This window comes from Felis catus, chromosome C1 (genome assembly GCF_018350175.1).
Source record: "Felis catus isolate Fca126 chromosome C1, F.catus_Fca126_mat1.0, whole genome shotgun sequence".
In the NCBI taxonomy this organism is placed as follows: domain Eukaryota; kingdom Metazoa; phylum Chordata; class Mammalia; order Carnivora; family Felidae; genus Felis; species Felis catus.
Window position 1 is genome coordinate 154,812,293 of NC_058375.1, and position 18,875 is coordinate 154,831,167.

The 18,875-nt window shown below is 37.0% G+C and overlaps 1 protein-coding gene across 4 annotated transcripts in view; it reads right to left on the reverse strand.

Moving 5' to 3' along the window:
• Nucleotides 1-18,875, reverse strand: part of GALNT3 (polypeptide N-acetylgalactosaminyltransferase 3) — a 44,247-nt gene that overhangs the window by 24,213 nt on the left and 1,159 nt on the right. The window contains exons 2-3 of one of the 4 annotated variants that reach the window (XM_023259417.2): nt 9,606-9,696; nt 287-910 (exon numbers count right to left, since the gene is read on the reverse strand). In XM_023259417.2, coding sequence (XP_023115185.1) covers nt 287-801 — 515 coding nt within the window. In that variant the 5' untranslated portion in view covers nt 802-910; nt 9,606-9,696. Of the gene's footprint in view, nt 1-286; nt 911-5,940; nt 6,020-9,605; nt 9,697-18,724; nt 18,746-18,875 lie in introns of those variants that run through there. The other 3 variants (XM_023259418.2, XM_023259419.2, XM_023259416.2) reach the window with 3 other exon arrangements.

An 18,875-nucleotide genomic window follows, 5' to 3' on the forward strand; every position in this document is an offset into this window, starting at 1 on the left:
AAACTAAAGCATCTAAGAATTAAGAATTTCCTTGTGGTTCTACAGAAATCAGATCTAAAATTTAGTCTCCTAATTTGTAAGGTAACAGCCTTCTACATCTGCAATGCCTCACCAAGCATAGATATGGAAAGCCTCAATAACAATAAGCAAACATAATTAAATTAAACAGCGATTGCTGACATTTTGCTTCAGAGAGTGACTACAGAACAAGCAAATTCCTTAGCTAATGCCCCTCCCCTGCAAACTCTAATGTTAAACAGTAAACAATGAATATTCTTTAACATACTCAGGAGGTCGAGTGTCTGGTCCAAGATCTCGGTGTAGAGAAATCCTGTCACTTGCAAAAGCATTAAAACAGTGTTTTGCTTCTCCACGTTCTTTTTCCTTCTGCTCTTCAATACTTAAATTGGTTGTCTTGAATGCTTTACCAGAAGCACCAGGTGCATTAGAATCCTGAGGTGGGCGGTCAAGAACAGGTTTCAATTCTGCTGCTGTATAATATCCTTGCAAACAGGGTCTCTCACCAGCATCAATGTTTTGCCTGACCGGTGCTCCTATTTGCATTTTTGGCATTGCATCTTTAATATTGTTTACAGCTTCTATCATTAAATCAAACATCTTGTTTTTGTTTTTTATGTTTCTTTCCATCCGTGATTCCTCTTTGGAATATTGAACACTTACTTCTCTTTGCATTAAAATCAAAAATATTATAAAGAAAAAAATTACTGCCCCAAGTTTCCAGAACTTTTTATGATAATGTCTTTTAAGATGTAATTTTACTAGTCGTTTTAGGTGAGCCATTCTGACATTAAAAGCTTCCCACTTGACAAATAACAGTTATAGTTTCCTCTGTTACTTATATTTTTTATCATAGATTTGCTGGCAAGAAGGTTTCATTAAATGGTAATACCTATAAACGGAAATGATAAATGGCATTAGTAGCTAATCATTCCTATAGGCATGGTTCAATTGATTCATTCAACCAACAACACAAGCTACAAATAATTGTACTCTTATGGTTAAGAAAAATATAAAGATATCTTGCCCTCAAGAAATTTACACTTTTGGAAGAACACATTTACTATAATTAGCTATAATCTATTGAGGATATACTAGAGATTTCTCTCCAATAAAAAATACCTTGTAAACTGTGGCTAATATTTATTATATGATATGCATACAATTATTTTTATAAACATATTTAGAGTTTCTTTTAAAAAAAAAAAAAAGGTACCTTAACTCAATGACCAAGGGGCCAAAGGACTTCATTGCATTGATTATAAAGAAAGGGGGAAATCCGTAAGAAAGCGTAGGTATACCGATAGGTACTGTTAGGCATACATCTAAAATAGTGGCTTTTATTTTATGGAGTTTGTCCTCAACTTATGCACCTCTATTCCAACTAAACCAGTTAAGATTATAAGTAGTTTTAACAAGTAAACTGGCACACCCTCAAATTTATTCACCTGATAATACTTGTGAATCCTGACAGAACCACTGAAGAGTAGAAAATTAAGAGTGTCTAAGGTGTTGTTATACCACAGCTATTTTCTATAGTTCACACACATAATAAAATCTAATAACAAAAAGAAGATGGCACTAAGCTTTTTACCTGAAGTGACTCTAAAGAGGCAACAGTGTCTACCCTAAGAACAGACAACATGTTTACTAAACTCTAATATGGGCCACCAGAAGCAAAGGAAAGGAAAAGGAAAAAAGAGAACATCGATGACAGCCTGATTTTCTTCACGATGTTTTAAAAAATATAATATGAAGGGGTTTCAGTATATAATTACATACCATGCACCATTATACTCAAATTTGCAGGCACAAAGGGGAAGGAGAATGCCTATTCTCCCTACATTCTAAACATATTTTAAGGAAAATTTAATTTATAGATGTGAAAACTAACTTTGACACTTTATTCAGTTTTTCTTCCAAAGATACCGCTAAATTTAAAATTAAAAAGCCAAGTTTTAAGATGGATTCTCTGGCCTTTAGTAAAAAATTTTAAGCTAAATAAACAGAAGAGGCAGAATTTGAATAGTTAGTTCTGTATACTACTTCTAATTGGAAAGATACGTATGTATGTATGGAATAGGCACTTTGGTTTCAAAAGATAATTCAATTATAATGTATACTGCCCAGAAAAATGAGATTCTAATACATCTGAGTTTTGGTTGCTTTCAGAGCCTCATGTAAGGATTAAAATGACCTCGTAAACTTTTTACATTATTTGAAGACACAATGTAGTTTCAGAACCATACAATTCTTGCTGTGTATGCATGTAAGCTAGATTAGGCATTTGACAAGGAATGTGCTGGTCTCCTTAGGATGTTTTAATACAACATAAAACAAGAAAGGGTCCAGGGAAAGCATACAGTAAAGGGAGATGACAAAACTAAATATTTCCATAGCAGTGATGGTTTTCCCAAGATACTATATGCCCAAAATCATATTAGAGGGTAGGCTGGGGAATGAGAAAGAAGAATGGAATTCTTCACCAATAGGGCAATAATCCTATCATTGTGTGTGTGTCTATCTGAAGAAGTCACTCAGTTAGCAGGTTTTAGTTTAGGATGTCTCTAATGAGGGAGTCAAAGGAAGCTTATGAAGGACACAAATGACGTCTCCCTTCCTCCTGGTTGTTTTTCTGGCACTCACGATGTCGGTGACCCAGTGAGCACCCAATAAATTTTTTTACCAGGAAAAGGAAAGAAGGACCAAGATTTAATTTATTAGAAATAATAAAATAATAATTTACTTTTGTTAAATACTGATTAGGTCCCCGATACCTTAATATTACACAGGTTCTCATGTAGTCTTCCAATAATCTTGAGAAGTCATTCCCATTTTGCCCACAAACACTGAGCGTCAAATAGATTCAGTGGCTTGGCCAACATGATTCAGTTTAAGTGGAAAAGCAGTACTCTCCCAAATGTGTTCAAACTCAGGTCTGATCTAAAATATTAAGCTTTTTGGGGCGCCTGGGTGGCTCAGTCGGTTGAGCGACCGACTTCGGCTCAGGTCATAATCTCACAGTTTGTGAGTTTGAGCCCCGTGTCGGGCTCTGTGGTGACAGCTCAGAGCCTGGAGCCTGCTTCTGATTCTGTGTCTCCCTCTCTCTCTGCCCTTCCCCCACTCATGCTCTGTCTCTGTCTCAGAAATAAACATTAAAAAAATTTTTTTTTAAATATTAAGTTTTTTACTCCTGAAACCAATATTGCACTGTATGTTAGCTAACTAAAATTTACGTTGAAAACAATACTAAGCTTTTAGTTGAAGTTATCTGAAATAAGATCTTCAAGGGTCAAGAAATGACGCTCTAAATGTAAGGAGATAAGGGGAAACCCTAAGGAAAGAACTACAAATAGCTTCATACCACATAAGGTTTTCTGGACAAATGAGTCAAATAAACACACACACACACACACACACTGGAGCACTGGGGTGGCTCAGTCAATTGAGGGTCCAACTCAATTTTGGCTCAGGTCATGATTCCAGGATCCTGGAATCAAGCCCCATGCCATGCTCCTCACCGAGAATGGAACCTGCTTGAGATTTTCTCTCTCTCTTTCTCTCTCTCTCTCTCTCTCTCTCTCTCTCTCTCTCTCTCTCTCTCCCTCCCTCCCTCCCTCCCTCCCTCCCTCTGCCCCTCTACCCCACTTGTGTGTGCTTTCTCTCTATATAAAATGAAAATAAAAATAAAAAAATAAAAATAAAAACCACACAACTGTTTTCAGAACGTGTTTTTGGAAATAAGGCTGAGGATGAGATTGTAGATTTTAACAATGGAGGATTAAGAGATTGAGACCTTTTAGTGGCAGAGTTTACTAGAGTAGGAACATGACGCTTTGCTCTTTTCAGATTATTTCAGAAGGGAATAGTCTTCTTTTATCAATTGCTGATCACTTGAAGATTCTGAAATGAATCTCCCAGGGATTTTTATATGACTTTTCTGTCCTTTGCTGCTAATGTGCAATATTAGGCTTCCATTAATGATAAATTACACTCAACATTAAGCATCTCTATTAGCGGTCTTCAACTCTGGATACACTTAGCAGAAAGCTCTTTAAAAAGAGTGCTTTAGGCCTCCCCTCTAGAGAGTTTGATATAATTGTTTTAGGGCCAGGGCCCAGGTCCTGCTTTTGTTGTTATTTTAGGCTCTCCAGATAATTCTAAAGGGCGGCAAGGGTTAAGAATCACTGGTGTAGGTCACGACACTTTAGGCAAATCAAAACTAGCACTTGATAGGGAAATGACTGCACCTAACCAAAAGCAATTTGGTTACTCCAAAGACAGGTTTTTCAAAATAGAATGCTGATATAAAATGAGCAAAAGTTATTTTGACATGGAGAGATAAGATGAAATCCAAAGCAAGAATCACCCAAAGTTTCCTGAAAAGGCTCAGAGATTAATGCTGATATAAATGACACACTGGGGTTTTACTACAAATTATGGCGTTGTAAAATTACTTTTAAAATATGTTATTCCCATCACAAAGATGGAAAAACTCAGATTCTGTGCAATAAAATACATAATCCAAAAGCCACACAATAAATGAATGAGTTAAACAAAACCAGGATTCTTAACTCCTATTCCTGGAAATAACATCACGTTCCTAAGCCTCACTACTTACCAAATGTCAAGACCTATGTGAAAACAGCCAATGAAACAGAACAAATTTCTCTTAATTTCAACTTCCAATTAAACTCAGAAGTTTCAAAAATGAAAAAAAAAAAACCAGCACGACAGCAAATTCAGGATATAAAAATGATTAGCAGGTAGAGGTCTTATTGTACTTTCTAAAACCTTTAAACACACCTATCTAAAATGTCATTTGCTAATTATTAAAGGTCAGATTCACAGGAGAGATTAATATCATGAAATAGTTTTTTTAAACTAGAAAAAAATTAATTTAAATTCAAAGATCTATTCAAAGATCTCTAAATTATTATAAATTTCTAAAATTAGAAAAAAGTTAATATTCAGAGGCCTTATCAATCTATATGCTAGAATATATGTAGACATTACAAAAAGGCATTAATAATAAATTAAAACATGCACAAAATAATGATACTTTAAAATGACTAAAACAATATGCATGATTCTAACAGTCTGTGAGATTGGGTTAAAAATCAATGGGTTATTCTCCAGGGTAAAAACATGTTGCTATCTGAACAGAAAAGACTGAGCTATCACAAATCAAAATAACTACAGAGCTGTGGCTTTCAGTTATGTAGACTCTAGTTTCTCAAACTTTAATGTGACAATGAGTCACCTGAGGATGTCGTTTACATGCAGATTCAAACTGGAAATGATCCATCTTTAGTCCAGTTGTCCCTTCCAGGTGGAAAAGGACACATTGCAAAGACATTAGTTAAGTTGTTAGTTTAATTTAAATATTCCAACTGAAGCAATCTTCTAAAGCAGTGAAAAGCAGAACGTTTCATAACCGCATGTGAAAGTAACATTTAATAAAATAAGAGGATAGTAGTTCTTTCCATTTCTTGTTCCTATATTTGTGACAATAAACCTTTACATCTCCAGGGATTTAAGGTCTGGTTCCAGGTGACTTTAACTGGCACAAAGCCTAATTGTATATGAAACTTGCTACAGCATGAATTAAAGCATGCGATAAAAAATTAAGGGTAATCACAAAAAACAAAACATTACAAAATTATATATCCAAAATGTAGCATAGATTGTAGATTAAGAAGAGTACACTACTGTAAATTAATTCATATTTGATCTTTGCCAAACATTACCTAGATCTCCTAATCGAATCAAAACAACAAAACTTGCTCTAATAATAAACCTTATGTGCTTGGGCAGAAACTTTATTAAGCACCTCTCATCTACTAGTTAGGGAATGGAGGGGTGGCAGGAAGTCATTTCTGCTTGTATTTATTGGTAAAACCAAATTTCACGGTGACTTACTATTATGGTTGGCTAGTTTCGGTTATGATTAAATCCATTTCCACACCCTTGCCTGAAATTCTTCTAAGCAGGAAGTGACCTGTGGATGTATGACAAGGGACAAACACTGATACAAAGCAAACTGCCCTGAGATGGCAGTTCCTCACAGGAGGAAGCAGCAGACATATCCCAAATATCCCAGCTGAAAAACAAACTGGGGTTGCTCTGGCTGGCTGGAAAAAGCCACCAGTGAACAACTAACTGCATGTAACTGTCACAGAGTAAGATGACTTTCTGAACAAAAGTCATCTGCAGGTTATGTGACAAAAAGTTTAGTAACAGAGCTGAGCTCCAACAACTCAGAGGCACTGCTTTTATTTAATACTGAAAAGGGTGTGGTCACACATCCAACTTCTCAGCTACACCTGGTCAGATAAGCATCTCTATTGACAATATTATCTTTGAAGGTGAAAGGTTATGAACAGGATCTTAATTTGTAGAGCAGCCAACTCTACACAATTTGGAGCATACAAGTAATTATGGAACTGCACTACCCTTTGCAGGGGAGGGTAATATGGTGGTGAAGGCAAGCTCACGTATTCTCTCTCCTGTGATTGAATCTGCACCTGTGAAAGGTATATACTGATTGGTTATGGCATAATTTTGAGGAGTGAATTGAGTGGTCCCACAGATTACCCACTTAACTAGTACTTCTCCTGGGTAGAAGTACTACCTTTTAAAAGATTTGTCTATTTACTTTGTAAACACAGTTGATGGCTCTTGGATTAGTAAGGAGACAGAAACTACATAGTGATTTGAAAAAGGAAAGTATAATATATTATTCTGAGAGGACTGGAGTAACAGGGAATTGGTTAGTGAGAGTTAAAAATAATTCAAAATAATATAGGAGTAGTAGATATAAGGGGCAATCACTACCTACAAGGCTGAGATGAGAGTCCAAGGAAGAACCTTCCCCTCACCAGCACATAGATCCAGAGATCTCTACAGAAAGAGCAGTGTTGGCTCCTTGACAGTGGAAAAGTTACGGAGGTATCTCACTAGCGAAACTTGCCCAAAATCTGACCTGTGGAGTCTCAGAAGAAGCCATTCATAGGAAGATGTCAAACCCTGGAATTTGTTAGGTGCCAATGCTAACAGCTGGCTGCTGATGGCACCTGGAGTTAAGAAGCTGTGCTCTGCAGGAATGTAGTACACTTTCATGTATAGCCTGGGCCAATATGGTGCAGGTTGGTGCCTAGGATAAGATTTGGGTAGTTGGTGCCTTGGAAACCCAGTTTTGTGGGGTCCCCAATGTGCACATGTATAAGGCTAAACAAAGAGTGTATGGAGCAGTGACCTGGGCTGGGGAACAGGTCCATGATGTCTATGACTCCAGGGTACAACCCTGCTGTCCAAGTCAAGCTCTGGAGAAAGTGCAGGGGGCAGAGGTGTGCCAACTCTAGAGAAAGCTGTGCCATGCAGTTACTTAACACTAGAGAAAACTATGTGGAGGCCTAGAAGTAGAGAAAAAGGTATATGCTCAGTAAGAGCCTAGCCAGAAAGTCACCCTGAAACCAGGAAGGAAAAGTATCTTCTACTTTCAGTATCCCTCCAGTGCCCTCTACTGACAAGGCTTAATTAACATCGTGCCAGCCAGCAAAGGAGAAATATTTACAGATTTACAGCTCCCCCCCCCCCCCGCCCCGCTCCATTATTACAGAGCAGGAGAAGAGAATGAATTTACAGCTGAGAGACAATAAGCAGCATAGTCTACCCTTTTGACTGCTCAGTTTCCATATGCACACTTTCTCGCACATTTGAGCTCCGGTGGAAAAACAAAACAAGCACCTAGCAAGATGCAAGCATCCTCCTTACAAGTGAAGAGGAACCCTGGAATGAGACACAGAATGCCAACAGCCATTGTCTCCAGTGACAATGGGAATTACTTTTCAAATTCTGACACAGTCCCAACGTAATATTCAGTTACCTAAAGACTAAATTGTAAACTTAGTATCTAACGAATTCTATGCAATATTTTGTTAAAAAAAAAAGAAAGAAAGAAAGAAAGAAAATGGGAAGGAGAGAAGAAAATATTGCCTCCAAAACACAAAAAACAAAAACCAAAAAACAAAAGGCCTATTAAGTACAGTGACAACTGAATGCCCAGAAATGTTACTGAGGCGCCCCTAAATTTTTGTGAGTCTGATTACCCGCTGGTTCTCATATGCTTCACTAAGATACCTAAAGTAATTGCTACTTTCTGCTCATCAAATACAATCAGCATAATATTATCAACATAGTAAACCAATGTGATATCTTGTGGGATGTTGGGATACTTAAGATTTCTAGGACAGGAAAACTGACCTGGCCCTGAGACAAGACTGTGAAGATACAATGTTGGCCAAGCTAGATAAGAGTAAATTGCTTTGAGGTGCCTGGGTGGCTCAGTCCGTTGAGCGTCCGACTTCAGCTCAGGTCATGATCTCTCGGTCCGTGAGTTCGAGCCCCGCGTCGGGCTCTGTGCTGACAGCTCAGAGCCTGGAGCCTGTTTCTGATTCTGTGTCTCCCTCTCTCTCTGACCCTCCCCAGTTCATGTTCTGTCTCTGTCTCAAAAATAACCGTTAAGAGAAAAAAAAAATTAAAAAAAAAAAAAGAGTAAATTGCTTTTGGTGGTCCTTGTAAATTGGTACAGAGAAAAAGCAGTTAACCAAGTCGATAGCTACATACCAAATGCCAGAGGTAGTGTTGATTATATCAAGTAAAGACACCACATTCTGTTTCAGCAAGCACATTTGGAATCATCCAATGATTAAGTTTACAATAGTCCATTCATTCTTTAAGATCCATCCAACTTGGGCACAGGACAAATAAGTGAGTTAAATGAGATGTGATAGATAACTCAAGTCTTATTTCAAATCTTTGATGGTGGCACTGAGCTCAACAATTCCCTTCGATACAGTATTCTTTCTGATTTACCATCTTAGAAGGAGGGCAAGTTTTAAGGTCTTCCACTTCTCTTATCACAACGGTGATAAGCTTCTCTTAGCTTCTTAGCTTCTCTTATCACAACGGTCCTCAACCCATGACACTTAGAGAACCAATATAAGGATTTTGCCAGTTATCCAGGATGTCTACTCCAATTATATATTAAGAAAATGGGGAAATAAGCACAGGGTAGGTCTGCTGACCAGCTGGGCCCTCCTGTGAGTCAGACTTTGGCTAAGACTCCACCTATTACCTAAATGCTATAACTCCACACGATGACTAGAGGGCCACAAGTGGTATTTTGGCTCCATAGGAATTGGTACAAAAGGTCTGAGTGTATTTTCTTTTCCCCAAAGCATAGCCTCTCTAATAAATGGCTATAGGTCCCTTTGGGGAAGGCTTTTGAGGAAAATTTGTGGTGTATGCTTGAAGCAATGGTGTAGCCTTCAAGACTGGCCTCAACTTCAATCAAAGGGCTCTGGGCCTGTAAATTGACTTGGGTTTGGAAACTGAGTGAGAAGTAATGATGCTCAACTGTGGCAACTAAAGCCAATGCTTTTTGCCACCAAGCCTAGAGTTTTTTCTGGTATATACAACAAGTGATACTGTAGTACTGCCCATCTATTTCATTCATCACATTTGCAAAACAATGCCTTCTGATTATATCTATGTCCCAGATTTCCATTATGGTAGATACCTACTTTGTCCTTGGTGGTTAAATGCTGCCACTTGTCTTCTGCTACTATGGAATCCCATCATCTCCATTGAAACCAAGGAGCCAATCTTAATGGCCTACAAAGGAGAGCAACCACAGATTTTTTTTTTTTTTCACTAATGCAGGGACTTCTCTCACTAATGTTTTTCTCAATATCTTAGTAAAAGGGAGAGTGTACTGGGCCTTGACATGGAATATAATTGGAGGATGGGCACTCAGGTTGCAAACAATTAAGTCCAGTGAACATTCCTTTTATGAAAGAATCCCAAACCTCATGAGTAGTAGACAATTTCTACTCATTCTCCCTTTTGAGGCCCCAGAATTTAAGGGATAGGTGAATAGGGGAGCAAGTGAGCAATTGCTCAATTGCTATCACTTTGCATTCACCTTTCTACAGGCTTAGCTATAACTCACTGGGTACATACTCATCCTCTACCTCTCAGCTTCCATTCTTCTCTAGAAAAAGTGTCAGCAAACTTTCCATAAAGGGCCAAATAATAAATATGTTTTGCTTTGTGAGCCATATGGTCTCTATTGCAACTACTCTATTTTTGTGGTGCAAAACCAGTCATACACAATACACAAATGAATGGACATAGCTAGTTCCAATAAAATTTTGTTTACAAAAACAGGTGGTGGATAGAATTTGGCCCAAGGTACTGTGCCAATCCCTAGAAATTCAAAATGGCTTCAATCTCAACATTTCTTTATTTCCCTGTGCTTACCTCTTCTCCATTAGCATCCACATTCCCAGATGTAAAAGAACAAAACAGTTCTTCACAAATCCATAACATCATTTAAAAAAAGTAAGGCATAAAAGCAATGTCTGCCTTTACGATTAGGCTATTTTTGCACCTATTTTGAAACATGCAATATCCCTCCACTTATCTAGTCACCATCTGAAATTCCTGCATTCCCCACTCCTCATGGTTAGAGTATGAAAAGATCTTATTAATACATGTTTCAGTTGGAAATAAACGAGTGTCAGACTAAACTTTTATTCTCCTTTCAAAAGCCAACTTCAAATAGGAAAATTTTCCTCATACATAGACAATTACCACACAGTGAGGTCTATGAGAATACTGAATGCCCAGCTCCATATAGGGAAGGAAGGGGTACCTAACTCTGTGGGGTTTGTACTTAGTTCTTCTGGCAAAGGGGAGAAGCCCTAAGAGGTATTAAGCAGGGTGATGACCTAATTACAACTGAAATTAAATTAAATTAAATTTAATTTAATTTAATTTAATTTAATTTAATTTAATTTAATTCTTGGGGCCCTGGGTGGCTCAATCAGTTAAGTCCAGCTTTAGCTCAGGTCATGATCTCACAGTTCGTGAGTTCAAGCCCCATATTGGGCTTTCTCCTGTCAGCACAGAGCCTGGATCCTCTGTCTCTATCTCTCTCTGCCCCTGACTGGCACTGTACACACACTCTTTCTCTCTCTCAAAAGTAAATAAACATTAGGGGTGCCTGGGTGGCTCAGGTGGTTGGGCACCTGACTTCGGCTCAGGTCATGATCTCACAGCTCGTGGGTTTGGGTCCCACGGTCAGGCTCTGTGCTGACAGCTCAGAGCCTAGAGCCTGCTTCAGATTCTGTGTCTCCCTCTCTCTCTGCTCCTCCCCTGTTTGTGCTCTGTCTCTATCTCTCTCAAAAATAAATATTTTTTTAAAAAGTAAACAAACATTAAAAAAATAAGATAAAATAAAATAAAATAAAACAAAACAAAACAAAATAAAATAAAATAAAATAAAATAAAATAAAATAAAATAAAATAAAATGATTATTCTTGAAACTGTTTTTAATATGGATTTGGTGGTGAGGGTGGTGAACCAGAGAGGAGACTGAAGGTGATTAGCAGACTATTAAAATTAATCCAGGTAAGAAATTGAGAAGGGGTGTGGAGGCTTGGGAAGAGATCCAGGAGGTAGAGTTGGCTAAATTCAGCAAATGAATCAATGTGGAGGCTGGAAAGGTTGTTAAATTGTGAATTGTGTAAGGATGGGTTCTTGACTTATTGAAAAAAGACCAGCTAATGAGTGCTCTCTGTTCTGGATTATCTGCAGTGGAAGAGCTGGAGTTAAAATAACAGGGCAAGGGGCTATGAATGCTAAAAGACTAATGACAGAAGGTAAAGGATATAAGGAGACTGAGGTAATAACAGCAACAAGTCTTAACCAGTTCAAAAAGATGGGTCATATCTGAAAGCTCAAATAAAACAACACAAACAATAATTTGCATTAGAAGCCCTCTCTGTACTATGAATTGCCCCTCACAAGGGTCCACTCTGCCATGAGGTATTTACTACCAGGTATTCTTCTGCCCTTTACCCTATCCATCTGACTCAGAATTATCAAACTTGCATGGTCTCACACTACTCGCCTCCAACAAATTATCAAGCAGGTATGAGGATAACTTCTAGAAATGCTACCACAGATATGCTAATATGCAAGTAGAATGATAACCTGTAAGTCTGCACATTAAAGCATCATTTTAACATCAAGACACTAAAACAACCGATAACTCTACCGATAGGGAAATAAATTACAATAAATAAATTATGATACAGTCATATGATGGAATATTATGCCAGATTAAAAACAAAGAAGCTACTTTATATGCTGATATGAGGTTATCTCCACAATAAGTTAAGTGAAAAATGAGATTCATTTGCATTTTTATGTATGCAATTTATATATATAACATATACTTTATTATATATACATATACACACACACATAGACACACACATGTATATATTATACATATATAATATATATATGTAAAAGGAGCATTGTTTGCTCATAGGAAAACCAGGTATTAGAGGGCAACAGTTAAAAGAAGACTTATCATATATACGTCCTTAGTTTTTTTTTAATTTTGGACCATGTGGATAGAGTAACTACTAAAAAAATAAGCAGGGAAAAAATTGAGAGTAGAATAAAAATTTTCGGACAGGTAACATCTCAAATTTATTAATTCCATTCATCATTTCTCAAGAAGCTACTGGGGGATGTGTTCCATCTCCATGAGAAAGTAAACACCAAAATCATCGTATCTAAAAAATAGGGACTCCTTCAAAAATGTCAGCAAAGAAAAATCCCAAACAACTGCCATGAAACAGGCTTAGAAAGCAATAGGCCAAATTGGAACAAGAGAACAGAGAACTCCAGAAGAGACCAATAAATCTGATACGTTTGATTATGTGGAGGAATCATACTGAGAAGATATTGGAGTATATAGAAACAGAAATTGATGCTCAAAAAACTAAGCAATTTTTTTTTCTAAAATGAATTATTAATTCTATGGTTCAAAAATTTTTACTCATACTCATAATACACTTGCTTGGATCAGCAGTAAACAATATGTACACAATAATCATAAGTAAATACCAAAATGCAAACAAAAAATGTGAGAATTATATTCAGAGATGGAGGGAGAGCAAGAGGCATGTGTGCGCACGAGCTAAATATTTATCTACTTTAATGGGAAGTCAGTTGATAATGTCAAACATTGATAAATTGAGGAATAGTAGTATAAGCACATTATTGCAAAAGGCAAATAGGAAGCAACACCTAAAAGAGGTTAAAGCATTCCTAGACGCAGCAGCACTGGGGGAAATGAGAGTTGACTGGATTTTTGTTGCTATCGCTGTTGTAAGGCTTTTAATAATTCTTTTTAGTTTTATTTACATTTAAGTAGGATAGAAGTACAGGACTTGGAATCAGACAGCTTGGATTGGAATATTGGCTCCGACATTTTACTGCCTCGTAGACAGAGGCAAATTACTTTATTTTCCTGTCTCTAAAATAGGGAGAAAAATACCATGCACCTCATTGAGTGGCTTTGAAGATTAAATGTTTAATTCATGAAATTGTTTAAAATATGCCTGGCACATAACTGCTTAATAGTAAAATAGTAAAGAAGGGGTAATACTTATTAAGACAACAAATATTATCTTCTGTTACTTGATAAAAATGTAAAGGCATTAATAACTGAAATCTAATTTTAAATATATGAGCCACATATTAAAGTCTGCTCCCTTTGTCAGGAAACTTTAACTTTTTTAAAGTTAATACTCCCAGGTACTAAGTGGGAATTTGTTTCTTGAGGCTACAGTCTTCAATTTAAATCCATAGGCGGAAGCAGGAGGTCAGGGGGAGGCGAAGACTGGTGAAAAATTCTAGTTAATCCTGGAAAAGGGGAGCTCAAACTGGAATCTGAAGGATGAGTTTTTAGCTAGATGGGCCAAAAGAGGAGGGAAGAGAGTTCCAGGCAGGGATGATGACACTTGCAAAGACCAGAGGCAGGAGGAGCGCATGGTCATAAAAAGGGCCAGTAGAGCTGCAACAGAGTAACATGACACAGGTGTGCAGTAAGCAGACTCTCAATCGTGCCAGGCCTTTAGGCTGAGTGAAGGAGTTCGTCTAATCCTAAGGCAACGAAGGGCTTTAAGCAGTTTTGAATGTTTTGGAAAGATTCCTCTGGGAGCAGCGTAGGGAACTAACCAGAAGGAATTCAGGTAATCAATAGGGAGGCCATTTGTAAAAATCCAGGCAAGAGATGTTGATAGCGACAAGAGTGGAGAAAAGTAGATGGATTAGAAAAATATTTATTTAAGAGGTAAAACTGACAGAATGACTTTTTTTTTGGGGGGGGGGGGGTCTAGTCTGATTAAATTACATTATTTAAGTAAAAGTTGCCCCTCCGGTAATTCCTCACCAATAGCAATATCCTCAGTTGTACAACATTTATAAAGTAAAACTATAAGACATTTCAATCACAAAGTTAACTTTTCACTTGTAAATGGTAAAACCCAGATCTTGGAACAAAACCAAAAGCCACAATAATATGGAATTCAAAGGAAGAACATGGAAATAACAGCAATCTAAATTAAATAGACTAATTAAGCACAGTGAAACAAGTTTCCTAAATCCTCAATTTCTGTGGTCGCTGCCCAATAGGAAAGCAAATATACTGCCTGCCCAATGCCTCTCCCCTCCCTGTGCCACTTTTACTCCAATATTTTTACTCCACAATAGACTTAGAGGAAAGAAAAATATTACACGCTTTGCAAATATCTAAATGGGTGTGTATGTGTACACAGGCACAAAAGCAGACTATATTAAATCACATATGTAAAGTGCATGATAGGAGTATGCATAAGACATCACTCCTAGCCCAGATGTATGTAAAGGGGGGGGGGGGGGATACAGTTTCCTAAGTGAGGTGAGGCCTCAAATGAGTCTTAAGAGCTAAAAAGAGGTATAGAGGTAACATCAATGGGGGATTAAAAAAAAAGTACATAAGAAAAAGCATTGAAATCTGTTGTTGGAACATAAAATTTGATTTATGGAGTAGAAATCCATAGGTAAGCACGGGTCAGATTCTGTGAGACCATTTTAAGGACCATGGGTTCTATCCTGAGTTATGTGAAGTTATTAATAGGTTTAAGCAGAGGAGAGAGACATCCAGGTTTACATTTTTACAGATCATTAGTGGAGGGGTTCTGCTGAGGATGGATTTGAGCACAACACCATCTGCTGAGATATTAGGTAGCAGGTAGCTATGGTACCCCATTTAAGAGTTGATGAGACCCTGAACTGGAGCAGAAGTAGAATTTGTGGGGGAGGGGCAGAGGAAGAAGGGCAAAAAAAGTTAACAGATTCAGTGATATGATAGTTGTGGAGGTTAAGAAAAGAGAGTTAAAAAATGACCTCTGGATTTCTGACATGACACCTGGATAGTGGAACAGATCCATAACCCATTCTCCAAAATACCTGGAGCCAAATATGTTTTAAAATTCAGAACATTTTGGATGTTAGAAAGGAGATATGGTTTACACACCCAATATAACATTGTACCCCCAACAGGGCCTGGAACAGTACCATGTAATTAAACACATTCCACCAAATGGAATAGATGATAAAGAGCTCCCTGACAATAAATTTAGGTTTTGTAGCAAATTGAGTTCAAGTGTTGCTGACAAAAAAGTTATCAAAAACATTTTGGTTTTCCAGGGGTTTTTTTTGTTGTTGTTGTTTTTCTTTGGTTTGGGTTGGCTTTGGAATTGTGGATAAGAAATGATAGATGTACTAACACCTGTAAACAAAACATAGGAAGTAAAACAGGCTGTTTTTGTTTTTGATGGAATGAAGGTTCTGGTTTACTCAGGTATGATCTCAGATAATTATGATATCTTAAAGATGTCTAGGAAGCAATGGGATAAATGAACAAATTAGTTGGGACAGTTTGAAACTAAAACAATTACAAGGAAAATGTACACTCAGGGAAATATTCTCTATTTGGTGCCAAAACTATGAACCCAACTCAGAGAATGACTCAAGGAGACCTCATCTGTCAATAGACACTAATGACCTCGAATTGAGAGTCCTATTTGTCTTTGCTTTACCACATAAGTTAATGCATTTTGGTCTCTTGCCATTGTTGGCATTGATTTGAATTCAATGTTGCTATTAACAGTACATTAATTTTGTTCAAATTACTCAAATTATATAAAAGAATTATTCTGGTATTAACTAGATGCATAATTAGGTGATTGGAAATATGTCCTTCTCAATCAGATTTTCTAACCATAAAAGATTTGTCATAACAAATGCATTTCTACACTTTACGAACCAAAAAACTGACTATGTTCTGAAGACGATTTGGGGGTTGATCATTTCCAAAATATTAAATATACTAATTTTCTTTTAGAGAAAAATTCCTTCTACCAGGAATTAAAATTAAATTTTTCTATGGAAGGCTTAATCATCCCATGAGAGTTTCCAAGCCTACATCCCTACAGATCCTTAGAGACCTAATCTAATCTCTCAATCTCCCAATCTAATCTTTTTAGGGCATAGGGGTCTGATTCCTAGAATTTGTCTCCTGTTTCACAGTAAAAGAAAAATATATACAAAATCTTAACAGACTACAAACCAATAATAAACTGGCTTATGTTTACTCTAATAGTTTTTTAAGCCTCTGTCTAGCACTATTAACATAGCCATAAAATTTAGAATTTGGAATAGAGGTGGGCAGAATTATTATGTTGTTGTTTTTTTTTAACGTTTATTTATTTTTGAGAGACAGAGAGAGCCAGAGCCTGAGCGGGGGAGGGGCAGAGAGAGAGAGAGACAGAGAGAGAGAGAGACAGAGTGACAGAATCCAAAACAGGCTCCAGGCTCTGAGCTGTCAGCACAGACCCTAACGCGGGGCCTGAACCCACAAACTGTGAAATCATGACCTGAGCCAAAGTCAGAGGCTTTAAGCCAGGCACCCCAAATTATTTTTCACTTTCAAACTTTCACTTGATAATTGCTACCATCAAAAATTCTTCAGAAAAACCCTTCCAGTTTTCCCTGTCCCTAAACATACTGCATACACTATGCTGAGGATCCATTTAAAATACAATAATGTACAGTGAGGTTTCATGCAGTTCCTTTTGTTTGAGAAATTTAGTCTAGCACCAGATCCTAGAGTCTAAAGCCCTTCAATAAAAGTTTAATGAAGAATGATGGTATAATTCTACATTTTTAAAATATACAGTTTGTTTTTCTTTCTTTCAAGTATGTGTGTGTATATGACATAGTATGCTGATAGAAAAATCAGCCTTGAAAGTACAAATTCAATAGGATACTGCTATTTGCATTATAGGTTCTAGCCCAACTCTGGTCCTAAAAGTCAACCAGTGTGTTGAGATCAGTATTTTAAAAATAAGATAATAGAGAAAATCCACGTTATGAGCCTAAATATTGTTTTGTGAGCCTTGTTTCATATATATACACAGAGAGTATACTGCATTGAGGCATAGAATTCATTTCTTATTGAGGATTGCAATCCAAAAAGAAGTTTTAAAAATACTAATGTTGAAGAAGTATGCTTGCCAGCCAAAACTCTAGAGTGTTGCCAATGGAGGGATGGCCCTGGGTTACTGCCTTATAAAATATATTTTAAGCCAATACAATAAAAGATCAGAAGACTAAATTGTGTTGTCCATGTTGACTCAAAAAATTAACTGTGGCTCTGAAAAACCAAGAAAGGATTAAAAATCTCAATCCACATGGCATCTTCAATAAACATGTGAGAAGAAGAGTGACATCCTCACTCACTCTCCCTGGAGTCCGGCATCCTCTGGACAAGTAGAAATTAGGGTAAATCAGAGCTGGACAAAGAACAATGGAGTATTCTGTACTTACAAAGGCCTTACAAATTATACAAAAGACAAAAAGATAAACATCTTATGATAAGTGAGAGTGAGGGTGGTGAAAAGCAAAGATAATATGATTCTTGAGTCAAGTCTTTGGAATAATAATAATGCCACTAACTTGCTGGGTGAACTGAAATTAGAATCTCTCCCTCAGCCTTGGTTTATCACGAACTGGATGGATTGACTATCCAAACTGAGAAGAGGATCCTGACATTGGTAGGGGTAGAGGAGATTCCTGATTTAAGGCCTCATTACCTTAATCTAGGGAAGTATATATTTTTTCTATTTTACAGATAATTTAACTGAGGCACACTGTTACTCTAATGCAAACATGTCACATTTCTCCCTTAAGAGTAAAGGTAGTCTAGAAACATCTGGCTCAATAATCGATGAGGTTTAAATTAATACTCTAAACTCAGGGAACAACACCTACACCTAATTTGTAAAGAATATTTAGCATAGGTATTTCTCTGTATGGAGATGAGATTAAGAGGGCAGGCCAGGCTCTTTTGACATAAGCAGAAGGCACTGGTTGAAAATATCATTAATAATCACGTCCTGTTTGTGTGGTTGTCATGTATCTTTAATTGCACCTCTATGAGTTGTTAAGGCATTTTGTTAAGTGTGCAGTTTGAAATACATTTTTAAACCTCAGTGAAGGTAGAAGTAAAATGCAGGCAATGGAATCGCCATTTATTATGAGACACTTCTATGTAAAAATACTAGTTAAAGCGATATAAAAAGAAAGATGCTTGGTACAAATAAACTGTTCAGAATGTTTAGTGCATATGCTAGACTTCAGATATTAAAAGTAAAAGTTAAGTTTAAAGAATTCTAATTGTAGGGTATGACTTTAACCTCATGTGTTTTAACCACAGACTCAAAGAAAACGTACACAGTAAATGAAGCAACACATTCTCCCACAAGCAGAAATTCTCAAATGAAAACGCAGCAACTTTCTTATTTTTCCACAACAGTATTTGAACGCAAGTGTCTTCATTACATGTATTATAACTTTTATAACAAGTTACGTTGGCTTCACAACA